Raw genomic sequence first — 25,318 nt, 5'->3', positions numbered from 1 at the left:
GGTGGGTGGGTGGGTGGGTGGGTGTGTGTGTGCGCAAATGGCGTGGGGTAAAGGCTCGCGCCACAGGTGTGCTGTTACACGGGTTTCCCCGCACCTGAAGCGCGGAGCGGTAACAACACGGAGCAATCGGCACAGGTTGTCACCACACGGAGAGGCGGCAGTTCTGCCAAGGCAGTAAAATACAGCTCAAGGAAGCGCAGGGTAGCCAACCTGAAGGGAACGAGAGAAACTCCACAATTCGCAGAAGGAATCGAGAAAAAACTCGTTGTTTTTGGTTTTTGGCTTTTTTTTTAAAGAAGTAATAGACAAGCCAAGCAGGTTCAAATTGCCCCTTGCCACCCACGTGTTCCTCATTAGCCTTCAGCCCTCGTTTCAGGGCGGCTCAGCTGCCCCTATAAACGCCCCTTCCCTGCCCAGTTACTGGGGGGTTTAGCCTTGGAAGCCCTTCCGCAGTCAGTAGGTTCCGCAGGCAACCCTCCCGCAGAGGTTGGTTAGTTGCGTTTTGTGTTTGGGGGTTTTTGTTTTGCTTTCTTTTTTTTTTTTTTTTTCCAGGGTAGAGGAGTTGTAAGTTTCACGTGTAGCTTTCTGTTTTGTCCTCTTGGTTGTGCTTTTGTATCAAGTAATGGGAAGCTGTGCAAAACTAGTTCTCACAACTTTTTAGTTTCATAACCAAGAGGGTTTTGCTTTAACTGATGGTTAAGTGTAAATTACAACTGTGAGATGTTAGCTTGGAACCATCTGAAACACTTTAGATGGCTTTAACCATCAGCAACTGATACACTTCATAGATACACCAGAGAATAAAGTACATAAAGTGATGGAATCTGAGCTAAAATGGGTTTATTTTCTTTAATACAGGGAAGTTGTATACGGTCCCAGAGAGAAAAATATTTCCATCTATGATGATGGCAGATTCTACAGGAGAGCAAACGGTAATGTTGGGCTTTACTGGAAAACTGTTTTTAAATGGAAAATCTCATAAAGAGTAATACTTAGACTGCAGTAGTGTTTCAAATATGCTGACTGCTGTAACAATCACTAGCTGAATTTACAGCTGGAGAATCTTACTACCCAAATGGAAAAATGGGAGGAAGGGAAAGAGGGATTTATTTTTTTTCCCCTCAACAGTAATGTTTTAAAATCAAAACTGCAATTGTAAAGGCTGCCGGAATAAACACCTTTGAATATTGTATTTAAAGATAGTCAATGAAGCACAAGCAGCAGTGAGCACTGACTTAAAATGCACGTTTACTGAAAAGAAGTAAATGCATTATGCAGCTACACCTAGAACACTCTACAACTGCTGCTTTTTAATTCTATAAATGACATTACTACAATAAAATCAGTCCTCCAGACTAATAAGTATATGATTCCAAGCTGCTACTCAAGTGAAGTCTTAAGTGACAGCCTACTATAAATTGCTTAAAAAACTTTTCAGTTTGCACCCTGAAGGCAATTTTAGGAAGGAAAGTCATACCTATGCCTGATGTACAACTGTATATTTTTGTTTCTGCTTCCTGGAATTGTCATAAACCTCTCACAATGCTTTGTAAGGTAGATATTTAAGTAGATGCTCTATATTATATACAGAGGGTTTAATTTGGTATCGTGTATCTTTGTTTTGTTTTGGAACTGAAAAAGCAATATGGTTGCTAGTAGCTGAAGTAAGAGCATAGTAATTCCTGTTCATAGTATGTTGGGAAACTACAGTCTGCAACTTCTTAGGGGTGAGGAGACAAAGGGACAGAGACAAGTGTGGGACAGCGTGTCACTGAGGAAACTACATTTATCTATTCCTAATTGTTATGGAATGTTTCCTCTCTGCTTCGCCTTTCTCCAGACATCTTTCCTTAAACCGTGTCCGTTTTTCTCCTGCTTCATTGCATTGGGAAAACAACACGAATATGGGTAGCTCCCTCCCTACTAAATATGACTTTTTCTTTGTGAATTGCCCATATTTCAGTAGTATAGCAACCAGACTGTCCTCCTACATCCTTTGTGTCTTTTGTGCCTTCCTGCAGAATGAAAAAAATCATAGATGAATGCATGCACTCGCAACTTTGTGCTGTTCCCATTCCAAGAAACTGGCAAGACAGTAAATGGTTTACATATTACAGAATCTGATTGCCCCCCCCCTCTTTTTCTATGTGTACTTATTATGTGAGATTAAAAAGGAGAAGGTAGCATTTTCCAGCCTAGTCTCTATTAATCAGAAGATAGGAATGACCCTGAAGAGATGACATAACATCCCTGACCCAATGGAGCTTGCTCAAAAGGAAAATGTGCATGTTGTTGCTCTGTTGAAAAGCAAAGGACTTCTTTGTAATTTAGAAGTGTAAGAAATAATTTTCAATATGCTAAGCAGCTTACTCAAGGAAACTTGCATTTGATAAAGGAGTTGACTTGACTCCAACTCAAGTCACTTACATGAAAGTTTTTAGATCACTTTCTGTCCTAATAATCAGCTTTATCAGATGGTATAGTGAGTTTTAACATAGTCAGAACGTGATCTACTGTGTTCTAAAAACTCCTGTTAGTTCAGCAAGAAAATTTTAAAGGCATATAGTAGTTTGTACCAACATATTTGCCAAATATTACTTCATATAAGCCATTTGCCAAAACAAAATTACTGAATTAAGATGATAAATTAATTTTAAAAATACTGATAGTTGTGGGAATATAAAGCTTGCAAATCTCTGCGGTTGGGACAAAAATCCTACAAAAGTCATGTAAAAACCACACCAAAGCTTACCCCATGTATACCATTCTACAGCCAGAATGTAGAGACAGTCAGCAGTGGATTGTAGAGTTGTTAGGAAAATAGAAGGTTATGATAAGTTTAATCTTTTAGTTGCACTAAACCTGCATGAAACTACTGCCTGGCATAATTCTTATCAGTTATACAAGTTGGAAAATTATCTTAGCTGAAACTAGAGACCTCAATTTAATCTCGTAAAAGTTTGCTGAATGGACTTTTTCTCCTGTTCCTGGATCACAGTGGCTAGCTTATTCTGTCATCCATTCCACAATTTCCATGTGGCAAGTGCTTGCAAGGATGAGCGAGTAACCGGAGAGATTAGTATTAATGTACTGCTGTTAGAATTCAGCAGCTGAAGGCTGCGAGGAGCTTTACAAGCAGCTGGTTTACTACAGACCACCAAGAGACAGTCTGTGTCTATGAGTATTTTGTTTGTAACCAATTCTAAATCTGAATTCTAATGCAATAGGTTTTCTTTATGTAGATGTTGTATGGAGGTCTATCACTACATTGACACTGTCCTCTTAATTTGCAGTGGCTACAAATACAGCACAAACTAAGCTTCAGGAAACTACTAGAGGGTTCAGAGTATCCAGAGGAACTGAAGTATGACTTCAATATAAAAGGGGAACTGAGGCATCTGGATACAAACGAGCCCTTTGTTTTCAATTATTACAAGAATTCACATGAGCAGAATCATAAACGCTATCAGGTTTTGGGACATTTGATTACCCAGTATGTTTATGAGCTCCTGGAAAGAGTCTGCATGCTGCAGAAAGTTTATATTCCTACCGATGCCGCAGAGGATGAACCAAGAACTTTCTTTTTCATGAACGAGAATGCACTAACAAGCTACTCCAGCCTCATTGTCCTTCTTCAAGACCGTGGAGTTTTCTGTGCCGGACAATGGGGGCAAAGGACGATTGTCAGTGAGGGCCTGGAGCATGGAACACAAATACCGTTCATCAAAATGGCCCTTCAAAGCCACGAGGGAGTGATTGTACTGAATCCTAATGACAACTTTGTTGATCTGAAGACTGAAAAGGAGAAGTTAAACTTTTCTACCACGGAAAAATCGCTGCCTCCTGCACAGTCCACCTGGGCGATCCCCAAGAGGGGCAGCGGCAGCCCCGAGGAACATACCTTGTATGTATGGGATCATTTCATTTCAAAGAGTGCAGCCAAGAATGTGGCCTTCATTGCCCATGGCTACGGTGGCTTGGTGTTTGTTGATCTGCTGGTGCAGAGAAAATGTGAGGTTATGAATAAAGTGTACTCTGTGGCGTTCATTGACTCCAGGCACAACATACAGCACCAGGCTAGAAGCGATCCACAAATACAAAAATGGATACAGACGTACTGCCGTGAATGGGTGTCAAACAGTAAGCCTCTAGGTAAAGCTGTAGGTTCTGTCATGAAAGTGAATTGTCCTGTTGTCTCTGCTGGAACGGAAAAGTATGGTTTAGCACCCTCCTGCTCCTTACATGACATCTTTAAGTATTTGAAGAGCGCGCTGAAAGCCAAGACTGCAACAGCCTCTAGGCGTTCACCTGTTTTAACCCGAAGCAGCACAAGTAAGGAGAGGCAATAAATAAAGGTATGCTGACTTGCTCTCAATAGTGGTTTCTTTCTTTCATAACTGTCCCTGCACCTTTCAGTCATCTACTTCCTCTCACTGCAGAGTAGCTTACACTTCTAAGTTTGCAGCTAGTTTGTTTTTTGGAGAAACACACAAATACAAGTTAACTATTAAGAAAGATGTGCACCATTGAAAGCTTTAAGCCACAACCCTTCAACTAGCTGTAAAATTAAAAGTTGCACCAAATAAAGATGTTAGGGCATATAAATTCTCATCTGCACCATTTTGTAAAATATTCTGCAGTTAATGGCTCTATAATCAGACTAAGCTATCAGGAAAACACTTAAGTGCACAGCTTTCATTAGAAGGACAAATCTGGAAAACAAAGATTATGTAAAGGATCTATTTCCTTCTCATTATATACCATATAGTGCTTAAAATCTTTCAAAAGCTGGAACATCCACCTTCCTCCCTGAAACGTTACTGTTAAGTTGAACAATACTTCAGGGAACCAGACGCTACTATCTTCCCTCCAGTCAGAGACAGTATGACCCAAACATGACTAATTTCTGTTTTAAGGACAGCTAAAGCCAGTGAGATTACTGGGCATGAGCCACTACAGAAATACAATACCCTAGCAACCTGCAGTTAACAAGGTGATGCAAAAAGAATGACACTGCAGATTTATCTCAGCTGTTTAATTTCAGACAGAGGCAGGAACTAGAGACAGCTTTTAAATGTCCATATTCGAGGTGTACAATTTACACAGGCAGGTAAAATAATCTTTAAAGGGAATGTAAACAAAATGGTTATTCTGAATTTCCAGTTTAATCCTGTGGAAATCACAAGTGCTCAGTGGCTGCAAAAGAGCTTTGAAGGATGACAAAACCTTGTCCTATGCCTTCAGTTCCCATCTCAGTCAAAAAAAAATGTTGAACAGTAATACTGGGTACCAGAGAAAAGAGACTGTCAGCTTCCCTTTAATGTTTATATTCATTTCAGTCATCTCTAATACTGCTTGAAAAAGCTTCTGTCCTGTTATCCAGCAATGGGTAAAAGTGTAAGATTCCACTGGAAAGGCAGTGTCAGTTCAATGCTCTTGAGAGCAAGCATAGCTTTTTAAATAAAGACTGGTTTACTGCTGTTACATCTGAATGAAAATGGTACTAAATAGATAATTCATAGAATATATGGTGCTTTAGTCAAAATAAGTTGCACTAGAGACACCATCACTGAGGATGCATACAACCTGCCTCTTTTGTAGGAACTGGTCAGTGTGCAACCCAAAGAACAGTTGCTTGTGTGAATTCTGTGCATGAATATGCAGCTGTTTACCAGAGAAGTATGAGGTGACAGAATATCTGTCTTCAGAAGGAGACCAATATGATCCTTCAACATTAATGCTCAAACTCTTCCATGGTGTCAGAGGTGGCTAAAACTGCTTGAAGAATAAAAGGGATCCACAACATCGGTCATTTCTGTAATTCTTTGTCTCGAGTCATCCCATTAAATTCCTTGGTAGAGAAGGTCATATTTAGGAATGTTTCTGGGATCAATAGGACTTCTCACAATGAGCTTTCCACGCATTGCTCCACGGTAAATCACCTCAACCAGATCTATAAAGTCTTGCTTTGTTTTGAAGCTTCCTACAAATTTGGTATGGTCTGGAGACCTAAAAATAAGCATAAGATAAAGGTAGAATCATAATGGTAAAGTGTTCAAAGCAAAACCACCTAAAGACAAGAGAGAAGACGTATAATGAGATTAGGGGTTCTGATTTGGCCATTCTGAAAGAACGAACCACACTGGTAATGGCATAATCAAGTCAGGAGTATATTGTGACCTCCAAAGTCCAAAAAGGTGCAGTGTCATGTCTAAAGCTTTAACCATACTATTTTTTGCAGAATTCAGGCATGTTTGACAGCTGACACTTACTTATTGCATCAGAGCATATTTCAGAATGCTTCTTAATTTTATGTCCCTCTGGCTTCCTATAGAGTTCTCGATGCAGATGCTGGTAACAACGTTATAATTTTCAAATGTTATCTTCCCCAGACACAGTAACATAAAGACTGGTAATTCTTACAGACCTAATAGATAATGCCAGTTAGGATGACATACCCATAATCAACCTTCATGTGTTGTCCATTGAAGAAAAATACAGTAGATGGAATATAACTGATGTCAAAATACTGGGTGTACACTGGAACCTTGTCTACATCCACCAGATAAATGACTGCCATTTTACTTAGGTCATGAGCTGTCTTTGCAAGCTGAAAAGAGTGAGAAAGATAGATATGACAACTGAGTTGAAACACAAGAGGAAAAAGGGTGGCCATCTTTATGAAGTCCGTTTCCCTTACGTCTTATCAGTTTAAGCTGGACTAGAATATCACATCTTCTCTACTTCAAGCACTTTGTACACCCACTACAATAACATAAACGTTTAGTCAATTTTCAAACTGTTTTATGAATATAGTATTGTTTCATTTTGCGTTTGTCACCAAAATTTTCAGGAGACACCATATTATCTACAACCAGCATATGATAATTCTCTTGCATGCAAGAGGTATACTAGTAGAGTTTATTTAAAAAAATAAAAATAAAAAAAGGAAAAAAAATTGCTCTTACAATATCATCGAGCTGCAGACAAACAGCATCGTTATCTCTTCCAAACCGGAGGACCAAAACCTTCTCAGCCACGCTTTTTATTGCCTGATCCACCTCCCTCTTACAGGTCAGCTTGGGCAGCAGAAAACTCATCCTGACAGGCCGCGGCTTCCACTAAAATTCCCTACTCACGGAGGAAAAAAAACCAAACAACAACAAAAACCTGCGTCAAAAACCAGTGAAGCTTCTCCATACTATTTAAAAAAAAAAAAAGAAAAAAAGGTAAATAAACCACCGATCACCACAACTGTCTGACAAGCCCCTGGGGCTCCAGCCTCTGCATCAGGCCCCAGCCCAGCAGGGCCCAGGCGCAACCCCCCAGTCCCCGCAGGGCCTCGCCCCGCACCAGGGGCAGCGGCAGGACCCCCCCGGCACCCCTCCTCAGGGGCTCCCCCCGGAGAATCACGCACCCCGCGAAGCCCCGCGGTGCGGGGAGAGGAGAGGAGAGGAGAAGAGAAGGCCGGAACCTTGGCCGCGCCGCCACGGAACCCCGAGGGCGGCCGAGGCGCCGGCGGACCGGGCCCTGCCCGCGCATGCGCAGGCCGCTCGCCCTGAGGTGAGATGGAGATGGCGGCGAGGTGGGCGCCGCGGCGGGGTGGCTGGTAGCCACGTTTGTCCCACAGAGGCGTTCACCTGCCCCCTTCCCTTCCCAGGCGGGACGAGACGGAGGCCAGGCGGGTTGGAGCGCGGCCGGAGCTTCAGCAGGTGTGGGCGCAGCCGCTGGCGGTGGAGGCCTCTCCCGTCCCGTGTTTCCCGTGAGCGGGCGGGGGGTACCGGCGAGAGTACTCGCCAGCCGGGGCGCCGAGGTGCCCGCCAGTGGCTCCCGGGGACGTTGGGGACGGCCGCTCGGCTCCCTGCCGTGCGGCCCAGCCCGGCTTTCCTCGGCGGGCGCGGAGCGGGGCCTACGGCGCGATGACCCAGAGCCCGCGCTCCCCCGCCGGTTCCCGCCGGTGTTCCCGGGTCGGCGGCGCGGCGCGGCCTTTCGAGGTGTCGCCTGGCTTGTGGCGGTTGGGTGCGATTGCGGGCTGCCTTTACAGCTGTGGAGAGAGCGGGGTGCCGCCGTCTCCGGGAGAGCCGCCTCGCCCTGCCCCGCCGCCCTCCCCACACCGCGGCTGGACGGGCCTCCCCACAGCCAGGCCTGGGCATCGGTGCCGGGGGAAGCAAAGGGAATTATTGAGTCTCTGAAATATGGGTGAAGGGCCTTCCTGTTCCTGGGATTAGTTACAGTGAAGTAATGCTAAAAAATAAAAAAAAAATTCAGGAAAATATTTTCAGTCCTACCAACCTAGGTTCTTCCGAGAGATTGAGAGTAATTCCTGCAGAAATGACAGGGTAGCGTGTGTGTTAGACACAATGAAAGGTAACTTGGCTGTTACCAAAAGCTGCCATCAGGTATTCAGGTTGTGTAACCTGACTTAACTGGAGCTCTAGGAATGTAAGTTAACTGAGGAACTGATCCCTTGATTTCTGCAACCCGGACAACATGCTTTTCTGATTGCTGCTTTTGACACCATGTGTAATACTGGAATGTAAAATGATTAACATCTATACAGTCATACGCTTTTTCTCTTAACTTCTTAACTGCGACCTTACAAGGTTGTTGGGTTTTTGTTGTTTGGATTTTTTTTTTGTTAATTTTATCTTAATTACTGTAGAGAATGAAAGATCAGTTGCCAGTTTGCCCAATTACAGTACTGTAAGATGCACGGCAATTTATATATTATTTCTAATAACATGCTGCTCTTTCTCTGGCTCTTTACCTGGGCAGGCACGTATATATAACCCCAAAATTAGGTTTAACTTATTTTGTATGTCAGATTATTTTCAGGTGGTAAGTTATTAGGGAGTGTATGAGTTTTGCTTTAAAAATTTGGAACTTATTTTTTTGTTTTTGCCAAATTGTTTTCTGAAATGTTGAAACGTCACTGATTTTACTTAAGTACTTTTGCATAGGACAAGGAAAATATTAAAGGTTCTTGGATGTTTTGCTTTTTGCAGACCTTTTACATTTAAATACAAATGTGTATGAAATTAATGGGACAACGTTTCTTTGTCTCCTTAGCTTTACGTGCCAACATCAACTTCACAGGCAATTTAGCAAAAAGAAAATAGACAGTCTTTTCTTATACTAAGATGGTCTTTTCCTATACTAGTTGTTTATTCTTCCATCTCTTCTTTCTAGGAAGTGTCTGGTGAATCAGGTGTGGAAGCTCATTTGGGTGGGATGATAACCAGCTGTTCTTTTTTTTTCTCCACCTCCTGGTTAGCTGTCCCTAAGATCAGTTATCTGTTTGGCTCATAGTGCGACCGTGTGAATGCTTGCACTGCTGAGGGAGCCAGGAACAAGTTGCTCAGGGGACATCAGAGTGCCTTCAGGGGCAGTAGCGTTTGCCTGGCCAAAACTATAGCATTCGTAGCTTCAGTAGTTCCAGTGACCTGCAACGTGGAAACGCCTAGAAAAGGGAAAACTTCAGTGCTACAGTTTGCCAGTAGAGCTTTCCCAAAATATAATGGTAAAAGCGAAAATGTGATCTTCTGTGATAGAGAGTTTTCCCAGAAAATGTTACAAAAACATTTTTGGTTTTGTCCATTTTCACAATACAGGTAAATTCTGTAGGCACCTCAGGATGTATATAAAAATATTTTGGGTCTCCATGCAACATTTTGCTTGCTCTGGTTGCGAAGATTCTTACTTGTCACATGATACAGATAATTTAAATAGATCTCAACCAATACTTAAGAGTTGTTTGAGGACATTTTGAATTGCAGTAAGTGTAGCTGTTTTAAACAGCAGAGCTAACCATGTCTCCTCACAGCAGTGCGACATAACGCTGTTCTTACTTAGAAAACAGTAGAAAAGTGGAAGCAGATGTTTCTAGTATTCTCCAAGAAGTTACTGTCTGTCAGTGTTACTAAGGATGAAAATCCATGTGTGTTTTCTAAAAGATTTCTGACAGGTTTTTTTCTCCTCTTATTTGTGTTTTGCAGATAAGTGTTTGAACACAGCACATGTCTAACCATGCAGTCTGCTAACGTGCTTCTGAAAAAAATTATAAGAAATTCTGTCCTTCCATTTGCTGCGCAACATGGGATGAAAAAGGATTTGTTTCCACTCAGTAGAACTCTGAGTTTATCACTTTGCCTGAAGCAGGACAATTCAGCCAGTCCCTCAGAAAAACTAGATTTAGATGCGTGGAAGAAGGTAATGAAGTCTGGGTTGCAAGAAGAAGTCAGTGAGACGGTGTCTGAGCAGAAGGAGCTTTCCACTTTGGCTGCTGCACGTGAGATTTTAGAGATGTGGAGACTAGCTGGCAGATCAGTTCCAGAAAATATCACTGAAGAGCAGCTAAAAACGTTTATGGAATGTCCTTCCAAGTCAGCCAAAAAGAAGTATTTAAAATATTTGCATCTCAAAGAACTTTACAAGAAAAACGACAAAAGAAAGATGGATGAGAAAAGGGAGAGGAGGCTGGAAACACAAAAGCAAGCTTCAGAAACTGATGAGACCAAAAGGAGTTCATTCATGTGCTTGTGGGCCAATACTATGGATAAAGCATACAGTTGGAGGGTTGCTCAGTCTATGATTTTTGGCCAACCCCTAATATTTGACATGTCTTACGAAAAAGATATGTCTGTCCGAGAAGTCGCAAATACAGTGAGACAGATAGTATTAAGCGAAGGCTGCAATCGAAGATCTGTGGATCCATTCCACATCCACTTCTGTAACTTGAAAGACGACAGCCTCTATCATAAGGAATTTATCAAGCATTATAGAGAGGCGTGGGGCAGATTGCTTATCACTGTGACAGACCAGTGCTACACCGATATCTTTCCAAAGGATAAGCTTATCTATCTGACTGCTGATTCTCCCAAAGTAATGAAAACATTCGATCATGATAAAATCTATATTGTTGGGTCGATGGTTGACAAGAGCATAAAAACAGGAGTCTCTTTAGCACGGGCAAAGCGGTTGGGGCTGGAAACGGCGGCCCTTCCATTGGAGAAGTACTTGCTTTGGAATTCTGGTGCCAAAAATCTCACCCTGGATCAAATGATGCATATTTTATTAACCTTGAAAGATACTGGAGACTGGAAGAAGGCTCTGGAATTTGTTCCAAAAAGGAAATATTGTGGCTTTGTAAGCAGGCCTGTGCATGAACTGAAAAAAACCTTAAACCTGATAAACACACTTAAACTTGAAAAGAGACAGGAAGAAGCACGAAGGCAATTTGCCAAGAACTACTCTAAGAAGCTAACGCAAAAGTAGAGTGACGGGGAAGGGAATGATTTATTACAGAGAAATTGTGCCCCTTAATGCTCCAGTTTCTCAGGACTTCTAGAAGTGTATGCAGCTGTTTGTCTCTAAAAATGCCTTTGTTGGTCAAGTTTGAAAGGACGGTTGTTAGGATTATTATTTTTTTTTTAAATTACCTTAGTATTCTGGCTGTTTGAATTTATTCACATTATTGAAATCATGTAAGAGAAATGAGATAATCTGTTCTAAAAAAAAAAAAATCTCTGTTTAAAAACAAAAATATAAATCTGTTCAGTTGAGTCACACTGGGATGAGGATAACTGGAACTGAGTGCAAAGGTGGTTATTGAGAGAATTCCTCGGTTCTTTGGGTTTGCAGTGGGTGGAGGCCATCCACAGTTGTCTTCTAAAAAGTTAGCTGAGATAAAATAGAAGAGACCTTTCCCTGTTACTTTGGTGTGTTGCTGAATTGACTTTTGATAAGTGAACTAAAAACGTGTGGTTGAAACCTAGCATGAATTTGGGGAGTTGCACTGTTTGTTTCTGGGAGTTCTGTCTGGCACGAATCAAGTCCCTGTTTGGGAGGAATAATCCAAATTTTCTTGACCCTGCCAAAAAAACTACCTTACATAGTGTTGTGTGAGACTCATCACCAAGTGCTCGTGTTTTCAGTCTGTAATGCAGATTTCCCAGACTGCTGGAACTTAGATAAGTAGACCTGTTAGCAAATACTTACGGGAGTAGAGAGCCTTTTGGTATTTCTCACAGCTGAGAATGTACAGATGGTTCTCTCTGTGTCGGCCTGTGTTCAGGCTGCAGAGCTACAGTGGGCACCTTGTTAAATGTGGTTCCTTCTGCTGCCTGGAGGAGGAGGAGGAGGGGTTTCTTGATGCCTTTACAAGCGCTTACAGCTTTTTGATTTAGTCTGCTTGACTACCCAGATGCTCACAACTCGTCAGTGATGGCAGATGTTGGGTTTGGTCTTGAAAATTCAAAAACTGAGCAGAGAATGTAATATGGAAGAGTAGGCTTCAGATGTACCGGGGGTTGGTGGTGATCTGTTTCTCTGCCTGTTATGGTTTGAGAACTCCTAACAATCTATTGTTGTTTAGATAATTATTCTATCACCCGATGACCCCTCCCCACCCGGAAAGGGGAATCAAGGAACGCAAAAAAACACAAGGGTTGAAATATAAATAGATTTAATAGACTAAGACTAAATAATTAATACTAAAGAACCAGTATTAATCCCGATACTGATATAAGATATACAAGAATTATACTCAGCCAATTCCATCAGCGGGAAGCTGTGCACTCCCAGCAGGGACAGCAAATGTCGGACACTGCCAGCGCAATGGCTTCAGGAGGAAGGGAAGGCCTCAGGGGTCCGGCACCGGGGCAAGGAGTTGTCTGGACCCGCCGCCATCAAGGGAGAGACAGCTACGCAGCAAACTTTTCTAATTTATATTGAATGTGACGTTCAGGGTATGAAATAATCCCATTGGCCAGCCTGGGTCAAATGCCCAGGCCTTGCTCCTCCTTGTCCCTGCGCCTGGCAAGGCTCTAAATCACTAAGACCTTGAATCCCACAGAGCCTGGCTGGCTATGAAGTAAATATTTTCACAAATTCAGACACTAGAGTGTGCCAGAAGTGCAATTTTGCCCAGCGTTAGAAGAAAAGTTAACCCTGTGTCTCTCAGCCCAGGACACTGCCTCGCCTCCTACTGCGGGCCATTGCCGGGAGGCGGGGGGAGGCCCAAGCCAAGCCGGTGCTGCCGCTGAAGCGCAGGGCTCCGCGGGCGGGGAGGGAGAGCTCCGTCCTTTGTTCCACCGCGGGGCCGGGTGCCCGGCGGGGCTGAGGAACACGGCTCCCACGTGCGCAGCGCGGCCGCCTGCCTCGCCCTTCCCGCCCGGGGCCTACCCGCCGGAAGCGCGTCAGAGCGGCGTCACTCGAAGCTCACCCGCCCCCCTCCTCCCCTTGCCGGCTGGGAGAGCAGAGCTTCCGTCTACGTCATTCCCGCCGCGCCGTGGATAGGCGGGGCCAGAGCCGGCCGCTCTGGCCTCCCCGCGCGCTGTCTCTATGGCCGGGGGAGGGCCCGGGGGGTGCCGGAGCCTCGGCGGGGCGGCGCGCATGCGCGGCGCGGGAGGCGGAGGCGGGGGAAAATGGCGGACGGCAGAGCTGAGGGGCTCCCGGCCGGGCGGGCCTGGGCCGGGGCTGGGCGGGCCGTGCAGTGCCCGGCCCTGCGGGGAGAGGGGGCGGCCCGGGCCTGAGGGGGCTGCGCTGGAGGAGAGGCCGAGGTCTGGGCCCGCTGTCCTCACGCCTGAGGCCTCCGCCTCGAGATCTAACCGCTCCTCCTCGTCCGCCTAAACGCGGTATTTGGCTTTCTCTCTAAAAAACCTACGGAATAGTTCTGCCCTGTGTTGAGAGATTTGACTTGCTGCAAGCAGGGATGAACACAGCACCTTAAAGGTTAGCTTTTAACAGCTGCGGCACCTTTGCAAAAGTGGGTGCAGTGAATATTCCGTACCTGCTGTGTTAAGCATTCTGGCGTTTTTGCTTGGCAGCAGCCTGCAAGTTTTTCTGTTCGGTTTTATATTACGAGTTGGACATTCTTGTCATCTTATTATCATCATTACTTATTATCAGTTCTCCTAAAGTTTTCAATCATGCGGTTTTTTCCTTCTTTCATCCCTGACTTAAAATTGAGAACATCATGCCTTTGCAAAGACAAAGCTCCCCTTTCCTTTCCTTTCCTTTTTTTTTTGTTTGTTTTGTTTTGTTTTGTGTGTTTTAAGTATACCTGTAGGCAGAGGGCTTTTTTTTTTTTTTAATCTGTTGAAAGAGTAAATCAAGCTTGTAAACCAATTAGGATAGCTTCAGCAGTGAATATTATTTCTGCTAATCACTAAAATAGGAACAGTAATACCCAATCTTAGATAGTTTCTTGGCGCTCTGTTAGGCTTTTTTTGCTTTTGGGGTGGGTTTTTTGTTGTTGTATTAGTAATGCAGTTACTGGACAGCATCAGTATGTCAGTTATCAGTTCTGTCTGATGGTGTGCTGGAATGTGATCTTAATGAATTATGGTGCATTGGCCTTAAGGAAGGATAGTTACTCCCTGATGATTTTTGAAAGCAATTTAGTCTTTGGCTTTTGCCAGGATCAGTGGGGTTTATCTTAGAGTTAGCTTAGTTGTGGCTGGTTTGTTCCCACCGCCACCAATGGTCACACTCCCTAGGGCAAGAGATCCTGAAATGCTGCGCAGGTAGCTCTGTCAGTCTTGTCACTGAAACCACCTAGATAGTGGGAGCTGTCCCGTTACGTAGCTTGTTGATACTTATGAGAAAAATTGATCTGTGAAGTAGGACAGTTTTTTATTATTGTGATCCATAAAAAGAGCACTGGTCAGACTAGTTTTTGACATAGTAATGGTGCTTTCTGTAGGTGAAGTGTGACCTCCTTGAGATCCCTAGGAAATAATAAAATAATAAGAAGAAAATAATAGATAATAAAGAAGCCTTGATGTCTGAAACATGGGTAAGCATTGGTATGGGAAATGGGAGAGACCTGTTCAGTGGATAATATGTCTGCATTTCTAACCGTTTCCTGCAGAAATAGCACGATGGCTCCTTCCCCACCTACCCCAATTGTCCTACGCCCTTTATAGCTCCTTCACCAAGTAAGAGTATTTCTGTTAGCAGTCTACAGTTTGTCCTAAGTGGAGCCTAGTAGAAGTAACGTTCAGAATGTGCTGGTGATAAGAGCTAATTTTGAGCGAGAAGATATTAAATATTTTGGTGAGAAAACAGATGTGGGTAGATTGCGTTAGGCTTCAGCTTGTGCTTAGCACTATTCTAGAATTTGCAGTCAAAGCAGCACACTGTAGTGTAATTAGCTTCAAGCTAGCATTAGCTTAGGAACCTGGACTGGTCCAATGTGCCCTGAGATTTGGGCTGCTGTGGGTTTTGTATCTTACGAAAAAGAAGACTTCTAGGCCCGTGGTGCCAACGCTTTAAGGGCAATGGATCTTCTACCTACAGTCACATCACCTTACAGCCTACAGTGTATCTAGATTGAACTTGTGATTGAATATTCTTTTTAATGTATTTCATGGACTACCTGTAAAGAGCTTCTCACAGCGTTGCAGACTGCTGCTTGGGAAACTGCTAAGACCCCAACCAGTGCCCAAGGTTGCTTGTTTATCTTTCCTCCTTGGTTGCTTTTATGGCTATGCTTTCTGGGTCAAATTTCTAGTGATGCAGATTAGTACAATTTTTTTAATAGACTGAAATTGATTTAAGTTACTAATTTATTTTTTTAATGTAACCTGCCATGTTTCCAAGGGCGAATAATAAATCTGTTTTTGTTCCAATCCCTTATTATCTTCATAGCTAAAAGAGTGAGGTAGAAAAGGTATATTTTGCTGCTTATGATTTGGGAAATAGCCAAAAATTATGTATGGATGGTGTCATTAGTTTTTCTTTCTTCTGATGTTGTTTGCTTCCTTTCTTTCTCAGAGCTAAAATCTTGTTGACCCCCAGTTAAGACTAGCTTCTCTCTCATTGCTCTCTCTTACTTCGTAGCTTTTTGCTGTTAGAGAACAGTGCAAAGAGGTTTTTTCTCTGATGGTCTGAATTTGCTGCGCATGGAGAGTCCTGTTCTCCACTTGATATAAAGAGGGACTGGTGCTAGCTCCAGTTTTTCTTAGACTGGTTGTATGAGCACTTTCCTGTCTGTTCCACAATGTGTGGTTTGTTTTGTTTGGTTTTTTTTCCCTTCTACTGCAGTGATTTGCTTATTGCAGCAGTAGAGGAATGTATTTTTGCTGAAGCATTTACTCTGTTCAGTACGAGTTTTCCAAGGACACCTTAGTCTCCTGGTGTAGCTGAAGAAGCCAAGTGTATAGGAATGGAAATGCGATTTGTGTGGTTTTTCTCTGTGGATCATGGTTCAGCTGCTATGTTTTTCATGACTTTATACAAAACCAGAAAAGATCAAATCTCTCTATATATGTTTTTCTAGTGCTGATTCCTTCCTCAAACAGAGCTTGGCAGATTTATTACAGATGAGATGCGGACAAGCAGTGACTTGAAACATGATTGAGACAGCTGGCCTCACTGTAGTCACTTCCATGATTTTAGAGTTGTGCCAGACAAGTCTAGAGACTGGCATGGACATGTTTTTGTAGAAATTTAGTAGAATTAATTTTAACTTAGGTTATCTACTCTAGATTTGGAATTGGGATTCCAGTTATGAAAGCTTATCTATGGCAATTTAAACCCTAACAAAATTTAGTGATCTACATGTAATTCACTATGTGAACTTTGACTTCCATACTAAATAAAGAGAGATGGTGCTTCAAGATTGTTTTCCTGGCTCATACACAAGAAGTGCTTTACAAGTAGTGGAGTGCTTGCAGTATCTTCTCCTCTTTGTGTTTTGCTGTCCACTAAATGTACATTGGTGGAAACTGCTGTCACTAAAAACACCTTGCCTATTATAATGCTTTTTGAGGTTGCTGCTCCCATCAATCTGCTCAGTAAAAATAGCTCATCTTGGTAAGTTGTTTCGACTTCACCAGGACCTGAAGAAGAGGCAGAAAAACCTGTGAAAACTAAGACTGTTTCTTCCAGTAATGGAGGAGAAAGTTCGAGTCGCAGCGCAGAGAAACGGGCAGCTAATGAAGAAGCTGAAGACTTCACTACAAAGCCTGCTCCTGCCAAAATGTCCAAGTTTGGATTTTCCATAGGCAGTCAGACAACAAAGAAGGCATCTGCAATATCCATCAAACTAGGAGCAAATGTAAGTTGTCTGAGGGCTTTTAATTTTAAGGAAAGTGTGGCAAAGTGGAGGTACTTCCGTGCAGAAGGAAGGCCTTGAATTAAATGTGGGTAACTTGGATAAAGTTTAAGAAAACATTGCAGGGCCAGATGGTCATGCATGTGTAACTACTTCAGGGTGATTAATACTAGGTCACTTGTTTCAGGAAGCATAAGACTTGATTGAAATGAGCTGTAGATCTTTGAACACACAGAATAATTTTGTAATGAGATGTGATAAGTCTGGAATAATTTCCTGAGGGAAATGAGCAGACTTGTTAAACTATTCAGGCTACTTTGAAATGAGTGTTGGGAGCTTCATTGCATAGGATGCTTAAAGCTACAAGAAAGCAAGTACTCCCCTAGATGGCTTAATAGGTCGTCTTCCACTCCAAAGATCTTATTTTAGTATGGGGAGCTATAGTCTGTTTTTCAATGACTTTGCCTGTTCTTTGCAAGGTCAGTATGATTCATTTATACATTTATGCTTTGTTACGTGGGTTCCGAAGAATTCTGGTCCCCTTTATTGTCCCAGTACAAGGCATCCTTCTGCTTGTTCAGATGTGAATCTGATGCTTCTCTTTGCTACCAAAGTAGTCCCCTACCAGCTTGGGCAAGGACAAGCCGGATGGTGCCTCTCTATCTAATACAGTTCATTTACACTTCCCACCTACCACTGTGGTGGATACATTATAAATCCTTGTCTGGATTAAATTCAAACTGTAATCATGGAGGGCTTGCACCTGCAATGCCAGCATTTTACAGATCTGCAAAAGATGAAAAGTGTGCTGTTATTTTGAGATGGGAGGGAGATGTGAGCTGGCAGCGTTCTAGGGTATAAATGCAATCAGGTCAGCTCGGACTTTGGAAAAATTGACAAAGCTGCCTTCTCTGAGCCACTAGCAAGCTCTGATTTGTCATGTAGGAAGATAATTTCAGTGGCAATATATTTGGCTCAGGATTTCTGGCTCACTGAATTTAGTGTGTGACTGACAGTGCACCAGATTGGACACTGCTGAAACTTAACCTGTTTCTTTTTAGTCATTTTTATTCCCTTAGTCCATTACCCATTCCTGTGAAGCTGACACTTTAAAAAATGGCACAATATTTCTATGTTATACATTATTAGGAATAATGTACGTTATGAGGAATAGCTGCAAGCAGTTGCATAAGGGCTCTGCTGCAGTATCAGCTTGGAAACTCTGAGTGTATATGAAGTGATCACTCATAAAGTCAAAATGGAGAAAGCTCTGTATGTGACTGATTCAGGTACTTCGTAGTGCCGTAGAAGCAAACTGTTACTGATGACTCAACACTTTCATAGTAGCTTCGAAGCTACTTTTGATGTCTCTGCTGTATTACGTGCAACAATCATGAGTTTGGTAGCTTCTTCCACTTTAGAGGAAGGTATTTATTAAAAATCAAAATAATACTTTTTAAAGGAGCTTTATTATTTGGACTGCTTGATGCACACTGATGCTAATTAAAAAGTATTGAATTGTTTTAAACTAGAAAGCTGTTACGTTGCTAAAAGACAAAAAGAATAAGTATATTCATGTTCCTTGCATTGATGGATAAGAATACTCCAAAAGAATAGTGGAAACAGTGACATGGTACAATTTTGAATACTGTGACTTATTCAGGTTCTGATGTAATTGTTCATGTCATGCACCAGTGGCTGCGCACCCCTGCAGTGGGCTATAAAGTTAAGACTTTCTTGTGGGGAATTGTAATATGAGAGAGCTCGGCTTGATTTTCAGGGTGTATCTCGTGCAAATGAGCCACTGTTTTTCATTAGAGAAAAACCTTTATCTGCTTGATTCCAACAAAACCACTTTTACCCCTCGTTGGCCATTTCAGTGAAGGTGTTTGACTTCATTTTATCAAAATCTTTAAAATACCAAGGGTAGCTTTTTTTGTGTTAGTAGACTTACTTGTGCATTTGGTCTTTTTCAGAAGCCTAAAGAGCCTGTTCCAACCCTTGCTCCAAAAACTCTTTCTGTAGCAGCAGCTTTCAATGAAGATGAAGATGTGAGTAACAAACTAGTGATAACTCAAAGTTACCGTTGCGGGTTAGAGTTGGGCAGAGAGAGTGGGTCATTTAAGTTTGTTACATAAATGTCAGGGATTTTCGACCTAGAAACATGTCTTGTATTTTTGTTTAAGAATGTACAACTTTGTAGCTCTGTGTTGGTTCAAGAAATGATTAGAGTGCAGATAATTTTTCCCTGAAAATGAGATGCACAACATAATTTGAATTCATGGTTGCTTTCTCTGAGCTTGATAAAGGAGAGGTGAAAAAAGGTTGTAGTGCTCTGGTTTGCTAAATATTGTATTGTTGTGTTACTGCTGCGTGTTACACAGAGGTGAAGAAAGGAGTTTGTATTTCTTTCTATAACCTTGTAGAACCTCTGTTTTGTCCTAAGTCACTTTGATTTCCTGTAGGGCTTTCTTGTCAGGCATTTGAAATGTTCTGAAGAGAGCCACACTCTAACCTCCTTTCTCTCTGTAGAGTGAACCAGAAGAAATGCCTCCAGAAGCCAAGATGCGCATGAAGAACATCGGAAGGTAGGTCAGCTTTTAACTATGGTTTGGAGGAGGGTGAATGTGTGAGAATACCTTCTTGAGAACAGGTCAGATCTTGCAGATGATTTAAAAATATGGGAAGATAGAATAGGTTGAAAAAGGTTTTCTCCAGGAAAATTTTAATACAGATAGTTTCTAACATTTCAGCTGCATGTTAAAAGTAGTACACTTGTATTTGCACTTTGAATCTTATTTGCCACCTTCTTTCTGGGGAAGAAATTGATTCGATATTAAATAGAAGCTACCTTTCTTCTTGGAAAGGTAATAGGTGGGAGTTCCTGCTTGCTGCTAAACTTTGTCTTTCTAGTTCTCCATTTTATAGATTGCCCATAAATATGGTAGTCTGCTCTGATTTTTAAGCTCCCATGCAAGGGGAAGATGAAAATCATCTCTTTCAGAGACACAGAGAGTAGCTTATTTACTTTTAAAACACATATATGTAATTCTTCAGCTTGCTACAGATTTAAGTATAGGGCCAATTCTAAAATAAATGGGACATTTTCAGAGGAGGCTTCATTTCAGTTAACATCTTCGGCATATGTATTTTGAAGATGTTTATAACGACAGATGACTTTTCAAAGTCAGTGTCCCGGAGGCTCAGTGCTATTCAGTGCAGTTTTTTTTCTCTGGTAGCAAATTTGGATTCTCAGTTTTGTAGCCCTTGCAAGAAATTCATCACTGCTGGCAGCAGCTGCCCTTCCTACCTCCTCTGCTGCTGCCCCATCTCATCGCTCTGTCTTGATGCGCTATAGGGAGGTCGGTTCTGTGGCCGACCTCTGGTTGCTAATAGTGAGGACTCCTGATGTCATGGAAAGAAGGAAATGTGGGGTAGTTTCTGGTGGCAGGTTGGACTTGAAATTGGGGTTTCCAGTGTCACGTTGCGCAGACTACTTTAGTTGAAATTATTTTCTCAACTGGTTTTGTTCTCCTTTTCACAGGGATACACCAACCTCAGCAGGACCAAATTCCTTCAATAAAGGAAAGCATGGTTTTTCTGACAACCAGAAGCTATGGGAACGAAATATAAAATCTCATCTTGGAAATGTCCATGACCAAGAAAATAACTAAATGATGTGGATTGAGAGTTGGGTGTTTGGGGGGAGGGGAGGGTGAAACGTTAAAGGAACAGTTTCCTTTTTTAAGAATGGTATAAGACTATCTTTGGAGCCACTTTTTTAAGATTTTGAGTGGTACACTAATAACTGAGTTTGAAATTAGAGGTAATTTATGTTTTGTATACAGATTTCAAGGCATTTGCTAATTTTGTAGTTCCATGTGATTAGTTCAAAAGGTTACAGATAATAAAGAAATTGGAGTGGTACCTTTTTAAGATTTTTTTTTTTTTTTTTTTTTGGTCAGTGATTAATTAAGGTGGATGAAAAAGGTTACTGTCTCTTTAATCAGGTTAACATTGAATGCTCTCGCATTCTCACTTCTGGCTCCCTCTTCATAACAGGAGAAACAGTTGAGTCCTAGGAAATACTGCTAAAGAAAGTGAGCATTGTCTTGTGCTAGAAGTGTTACTGGACTATTAATTTGAACATAAACTTATGCAGGAAATAATAAGAACCTGGATATTTTTTTTCCTCCCTGCAGTCACCTTTTGTTAAGTCTCTGCAAACTAGGAATTATGTTGCTCTGAGTGGCTCTGGTAACTTAGCTCTAATTTTGTTTAAAACTTCATGTAGGATGTGTAATCTTCTGTGGCCTGTTTCATCCTAAGGAAACGGGCCTTGTCTGTATATTAGATACAGTCTGTAAAGAATATTCATTACAAAAGTAAGTCAGTATTTTCAGTGTGCTCCTCTTAAATCATTAGCCTTGAGTAGTGCTTGTTAGCATTTCCTTGTGGTACACAAAAGCCACCACCAAAAAGACAAGCTATTGTACATTAAGCTTCACCTTTGGTTGAGATATTTTTCTTTACTATGCCTAGAAGGAATAAAAGCCACACCAAAAATCGGTAACTCACTGCTTAAGTATGAAAAAAATCCAAGATGCACTTTCCCTATCTTGCCATTTAAAACAAAATGCCTTGATGCCTGTGACCTCAGCAGACACTATCAGGTGAAAGAAGAATCCTGAATTTGCAATCCTAATGCTTCTAACGAGTGACAACTTCAGAAATAAAACTCGACATTTTCCTCCCTGCCTGCCTGTTGCAGTAATTTTCAACAATGACATTAGTCTGGTCAGTTTAATTTCCTGGCTTTCATATTCCAGAACCGTGGTAGAGCATATCAAACCTAGTAACAACTGTCTACATGTCTGTCTAATTCATATTGCATATTTTTGAAACATTTTACTAGCAGAACTGGTTAAATAAAAAGTTATTAATAGCAACACCACGCAAATGTAAGTTTTTTTTTTTTTTTAAACTCAAATACCTGATAGTGTCAGCCACTAAATTAATGGAAATTAATTTCAGCCTGGAACTGGTTGCAGACTTCAGTACGTTAATTGCTTTCATCCTGCCCCTAAAACCTTTCTTTATGCTAAAGTTGAACCTGCGAGTGCGGAAAGGAAAGTGCATCTTGAAGTGGTTTGTTTTGGTTTTTGTTTTCTTTTTTTTTTTAGGAAAGCTCTGACCACTTAGACTTTTGAGTTTGTAAGTTCTAAAAAAATATTTTTTTGTATTTTTGTACTGTATGTGTAATCTTTTTTTTTCTTTTGAAGTCTGATGCAGTTGAAAACCTGTAACTATATTTTCTTTAAAAGCCTTGTTATAAACATAACATAAAAACGTATACATTATTTTTTTTCCATAGCAGAAATCTTTGGTTTATTTAAAACAAAACACGCTTTCAAAACTGACTTTCAGGATTTCCAAAACTGATTTGGGCATTGCTGGAACTGGGCAAGGCAAAATGAAGCATTTACTTTTCACTTATTTTCATCACATGTGGTTATGTTTGTTGAAATAAATCCCTTTACGATAGTGGTAATTCACAGTGAATAACTATTTTATCTTGCTCCTTAGTAGTTACTTGAGACTATTTTGGTCACTTGTAGTAGGAAAAAGCAAAAGACTAGGAGGATGACTTTGAGACGTGTTCTTTTTTAGTTAACCTGCCACCAACAACATCTTCCACATCTTTGGCTGAAGTAGACATTCATTTCAACAGAAATCTCCTGGTGCTTCAGAATCCTGTGGGACATTGCTGGGCAGAACAGCAGATGCTAGGAAATACTTTCCATGCGAGTGAGAGAGCAGGAGTTATATTTATCTTTCTTATTCCTACGGTCAATAAATGTAATCCTAGACCTTGTGAGAGACTGCAGCAGCTTCTAGGTCTCAGCTGAAGGTGAGCAGAGATCTTGCCTCACTCGGTGTACAAGTTATATTCTTTCTCAGTGCTTCACAGAAGAAAATCAATCAGGATGGCCTACATCCACTCAGGACTGAGCCACAAGGGTGTGGTTTTTGATGTCTGACATACACAAGAAAGAACTGATCTGAAAAGTATTGTCAAGGCAAACTTTAGCTGGAACTTCACTTGAAATTCTAGGCTTTGGTTACAATAGTCATTGTTGTATGAAGGTAGTCTTGGGGAGGGTGTGTGTTATTTTTTTGTGTGTGTGTTCTTTTTCTAAGAATATTTAGGAATCCTAAAGCTTATAAACTCACTGATTTAGCTGAGACCTTTAGCTGCTTAGCATAGCAAGGTACGTATACCTGCCAGTGGTTGAAATGTCCCTCCATGTCACCTGTGCAGTTTTATCTCGGAAGCTTGTGCTTGCTTAGCACTAAAGCTTTCCTTAGCACCTGAGCAGCTTGCAAAGTGTTCAAGACCTTAGGTGAAGTTGTAAGTAGTTCTCTAGTAACCTTCTGCCTGTCACTGCAGCTGGGCTGCTTCTGGGCCTGCTGGGTTGTGAATGGATCCAAACTCATCTGAAGTTAACTAGATTAAAATAATTTTTAAAAAAAACAAACCTAAAACCAGTGCAGTCATCTGTTGATGGACATGATTCAATGGTGTGGCCACTTTTAAACGTAATTTCATTCCTTTACAAGCGTAAGAGGTGCACTTTGCAGATTGTCAGAATCTGTATTCGTCTCACCAGCAGAAGGAGGTACCCAACCAGCCTGTCTGTGAGGTGACTGGTGGGTGCCATTTTAATTTCATGGGCTCACTCCCGTGTCGTAGGTGACCCAACTACAGTGTTCAGCCAACTTTGACAAAACCAGCTCTTGTGTCCTGATATGCCCACTGCAGCAGCAGCCACAGCCGTGTTCAGGCCTGATGCACTTGACCCCTGCCTCTGCCAGGTCTGCAGGGCCACCTCCTCCTCAGAACTCCTGTGACCCTCATGAGTTCTGGCGGCTGGTGGTGGCTTCACCAAGGCTTTCACTGGGAGGAGACTTGGAGGAAAAGGCAGCTTCTGCTTCCCGAAGAGGCAAACTGAGGTCCTAAACTGTTGGGAATCCCAGGTGTAACCAGAAATCTATGTGCTGCTGTAAGATAAGAAGATAAATCTGTTCAGAGAAGCAACGGAATTTGAAGGAGGCTCTTCCCAGCCATGTAGTTAGTAGCTTTGAAAGGTGTTCTGCAAAAAGAGGTTGGGTTGGTTTTTTTTCTAATTGATTATAAAATCAATTGATTTTATTGAGGAATGCTGAGTAGTTCTGCCCATAAGCTGCAGAAGGGAAGGTTATATTCTGAAATCACCATGATTTGTCCAGTTCCTCTGCCAAGAGACACTAGAATATCATAAAAATTGGACAACTAGCCAGTTCTTTTTATTTTATCCTCCTAACACCTTCCTTATTTTTTCTGGTTTTATTAACGGATAGATCTCCTGTTGTTCTCCAATTTTGATATATTGCCCTCTTAAAAACTCCATAGCGCTTACTTGGGAAAGCTGCTTGTGTTTAATACCGTGGAACCACTGCCTCTGGGCAGATGCGTAGTTACCCATCGAATTAAAAGCATGAAACACGAACTGTTACACTCGAGCTCTGTATGTAGCGTGTTAAACTTCTGTTCATGAACTTCCATTTAAAAGCCTGGAGCGGTGGGAGCCCGCACAAGGTCTAGTTGGGGAAGCAAACCTTTGGAACTCTGCCGTGCCCCCTCCGTGGGGTATGGATAAGTGTACATGGCAGGTAGCCTTCAGGAGAGCTGGAGCAGCTGAGGGTGGTGGTGACGGTCACAGCTCCAGCAATTAGCAGCACACGTTTTGATTTGGTGGCATAAACCTTTGCTCATCTTTGTGACTTTACTTCTTAAATTTGGTTCTTGGGGTTGGATTTCCTGATGAGGCGGATGCACAAATAAAGCCTTTGTGGCTCTGCAGCCAGAGCGCCACTGAAACTTGACATCATGAGCCTGTGTTTATGTTTTCCTTGCAGTACAAGCCTATTAATTTAAGGTAATGCAAAAGTCCTAATAAAAAGATAATTATCTCTCCTTTTCTCCCCCAGCTTTCCGTCATTTGTAAACACAGGAGTTGCATGGAAAGTGGTGGCTGCTGCTCAGCAGCTTGTTGTATAATGATAATTCTGCCTTAGCTTTTGCGGAAGAGGTGTAACTCTGGAGGCCTTTCACATGCATACGTTTGTCACCCTCCACTGTATAGAACTGCAGGCACCAAACAGCTGCGAGCATCCTGGGCTGTGCTTTAGTTTTGTTACTCAGATAAAATCCTGCCT

General features: G+C 42.0%; 4 protein-coding genes across 6 annotated transcripts; 3 read left to right on the top strand and 1 right to left on the bottom strand.

Moving 5' to 3' along the window:
- The first annotated feature begins 878 nt into the window (after nucleotides 1–878).
- Nucleotides 879–4,915, top strand: LOC106891107 (putative protein FAM172B). The gene is made up of 2 exons (XM_014947404.1): nucleotides 879–932; nucleotides 3,294–4,915. The coding sequence occupies exons 1-2, from the start codon at nucleotides 900–902 to the stop codon at nucleotides 4,347–4,349; spliced, it is 1,089 nt and encodes a 362-aa protein (XP_014802890.1). The 5' UTR covers nucleotides 879–899; the 3' UTR covers nucleotides 4,350–4,915.
- A 105-nt stretch (nucleotides 4,916–5,020) lies between these two features.
- Nucleotides 5,021–7,557, bottom strand: TXNL4B (thioredoxin like 4B). 2 transcript variants are annotated; one of them, XM_014947405.1, is made up of 4 exons: nucleotides 7,418–7,557; nucleotides 6,969–7,131; nucleotides 6,459–6,610; nucleotides 5,021–6,009 (listed from the first exon to the last, which is right to left on the bottom strand). In XM_014947405.1, the coding sequence occupies exons 2-4, from the start codon at nucleotides 7,098–7,100 to the stop codon at nucleotides 5,844–5,846; spliced, it is 450 nt and encodes a 149-aa protein (XP_014802891.1). In that variant the 5' UTR covers nucleotides 7,101–7,131; nucleotides 7,418–7,557; the 3' UTR covers nucleotides 5,021–5,843. The 2 variants fall into 2 exon arrangements, with proteins under 2 accessions (XP_014802891.1, XP_014802892.1); XM_014947406.1 differs by having other exon boundaries at nucleotides 7,475–7,531.
- TRMT10C (tRNA methyltransferase 10C, mitochondrial RNase P subunit) lies at nucleotides 7,541–11,773 on the top strand. Of its 2 annotated transcripts, none has more exons than XM_014947403.1 (2): nucleotides 7,541–7,563; nucleotides 9,996–11,773. In XM_014947403.1, exon 2 carries the CDS (start codon nucleotides 10,027–10,029, stop codon nucleotides 11,272–11,274), a length of 1,248 nt encoding a protein of 415 aa, XP_014802889.1. In that variant the 5' UTR covers nucleotides 7,541–7,563; nucleotides 9,996–10,026; the 3' UTR covers nucleotides 11,275–11,773. The 2 variants fall into 2 exon arrangements, with proteins under 2 accessions (XP_014802889.1, XP_014802888.1); XM_014947402.1 differs by having other exon boundaries at nucleotides 7,561–7,712.
- Nucleotides 11,774–13,553: 1,780 nt separating this feature from the next.
- PCNP (PEST proteolytic signal containing nuclear protein) lies at nucleotides 13,554–23,586 on the top strand. The gene is made up of 4 exons (XM_014947323.1): nucleotides 13,554–17,062; nucleotides 19,036–19,110; nucleotides 19,592–19,647; nucleotides 20,604–23,586. The coding sequence occupies exons 1-4, from the start codon at nucleotides 16,985–16,987 to the stop codon at nucleotides 20,731–20,733; spliced, it is 339 nt and encodes a 112-aa protein (XP_014802809.1). The 5' UTR covers nucleotides 13,554–16,984; the 3' UTR covers nucleotides 20,734–23,586.
- Nucleotides 23,587–25,318: the final 1,732 nt, after the last annotated feature.

This window comes from Calidris pugnax, unplaced genomic scaffold (assembly GCF_001431845.1).
Source record: "Calidris pugnax isolate Ruff unplaced genomic scaffold, ASM143184v1 scaffold95, whole genome shotgun sequence".
Lineage (NCBI taxonomy): Eukaryota > Metazoa > Chordata > Aves > Charadriiformes > Scolopacidae > Calidris > Calidris pugnax.
This window is presented reverse-complemented; position numbering and strand designations above follow the sequence as displayed.

Bases quoted from the DNA above. Each gene is read 5' to 3' on its own strand.
- LOC106891107 (XM_014947404.1), top strand. From the start codon at position 900: ATGATGATGGCAGATTCTACAGGAGAGCAAACG. The intron at 933-3,293 runs GTAATGTTGGGC...CTTAATTTGCAG, and splicing joins ATTCTACAGGAGAGCAAACG to TGGCTACAAATACAGCACAA.
- TXNL4B (XM_014947405.1), bottom strand. From the start codon at position 7,100: ATGAGTTTTCTGCTGCCCAAGCTGACCTGTAAGAGGGAGGTGGATCAG. The intron at 6,611-6,968 runs GTAAGAGCAATT...CACTCTTTTCAG, and splicing joins GTCTGCAGCTCGATGATATT to CTTGCAAAGACAGCTCATGA. The intron at 6,010-6,458 runs GTATGTCATCCT...GCTTATTTTTAG, and splicing joins CACATGAAGGTTGATTATGG to GTCTCCAGACCATACCAAAT.
- TRMT10C (XM_014947403.1), top strand. From the start codon at position 10,027: ATGCAGTCTGCTAACGTGCTTCTGAAAAAAATTATAAGAAATTCTGTC.
- PCNP (XM_014947323.1), top strand. From the start codon at position 16,985: ATGTCCAAGTTTGGATTTTCCATAGGCAGTCAGACAACAAAGAAGGCA. The intron at 19,111-19,591 runs GTGAGTAACAAA...TTCTCTCTGTAG, and splicing joins CTTTCAATGAAGATGAAGAT to AGTGAACCAGAAGAAATGCC. The intron at 19,648-20,603 runs GTAGGTCAGCTT...TCCTTTTCACAG, and splicing joins CGCATGAAGAACATCGGAAG to GGATACACCAACCTCAGCAG.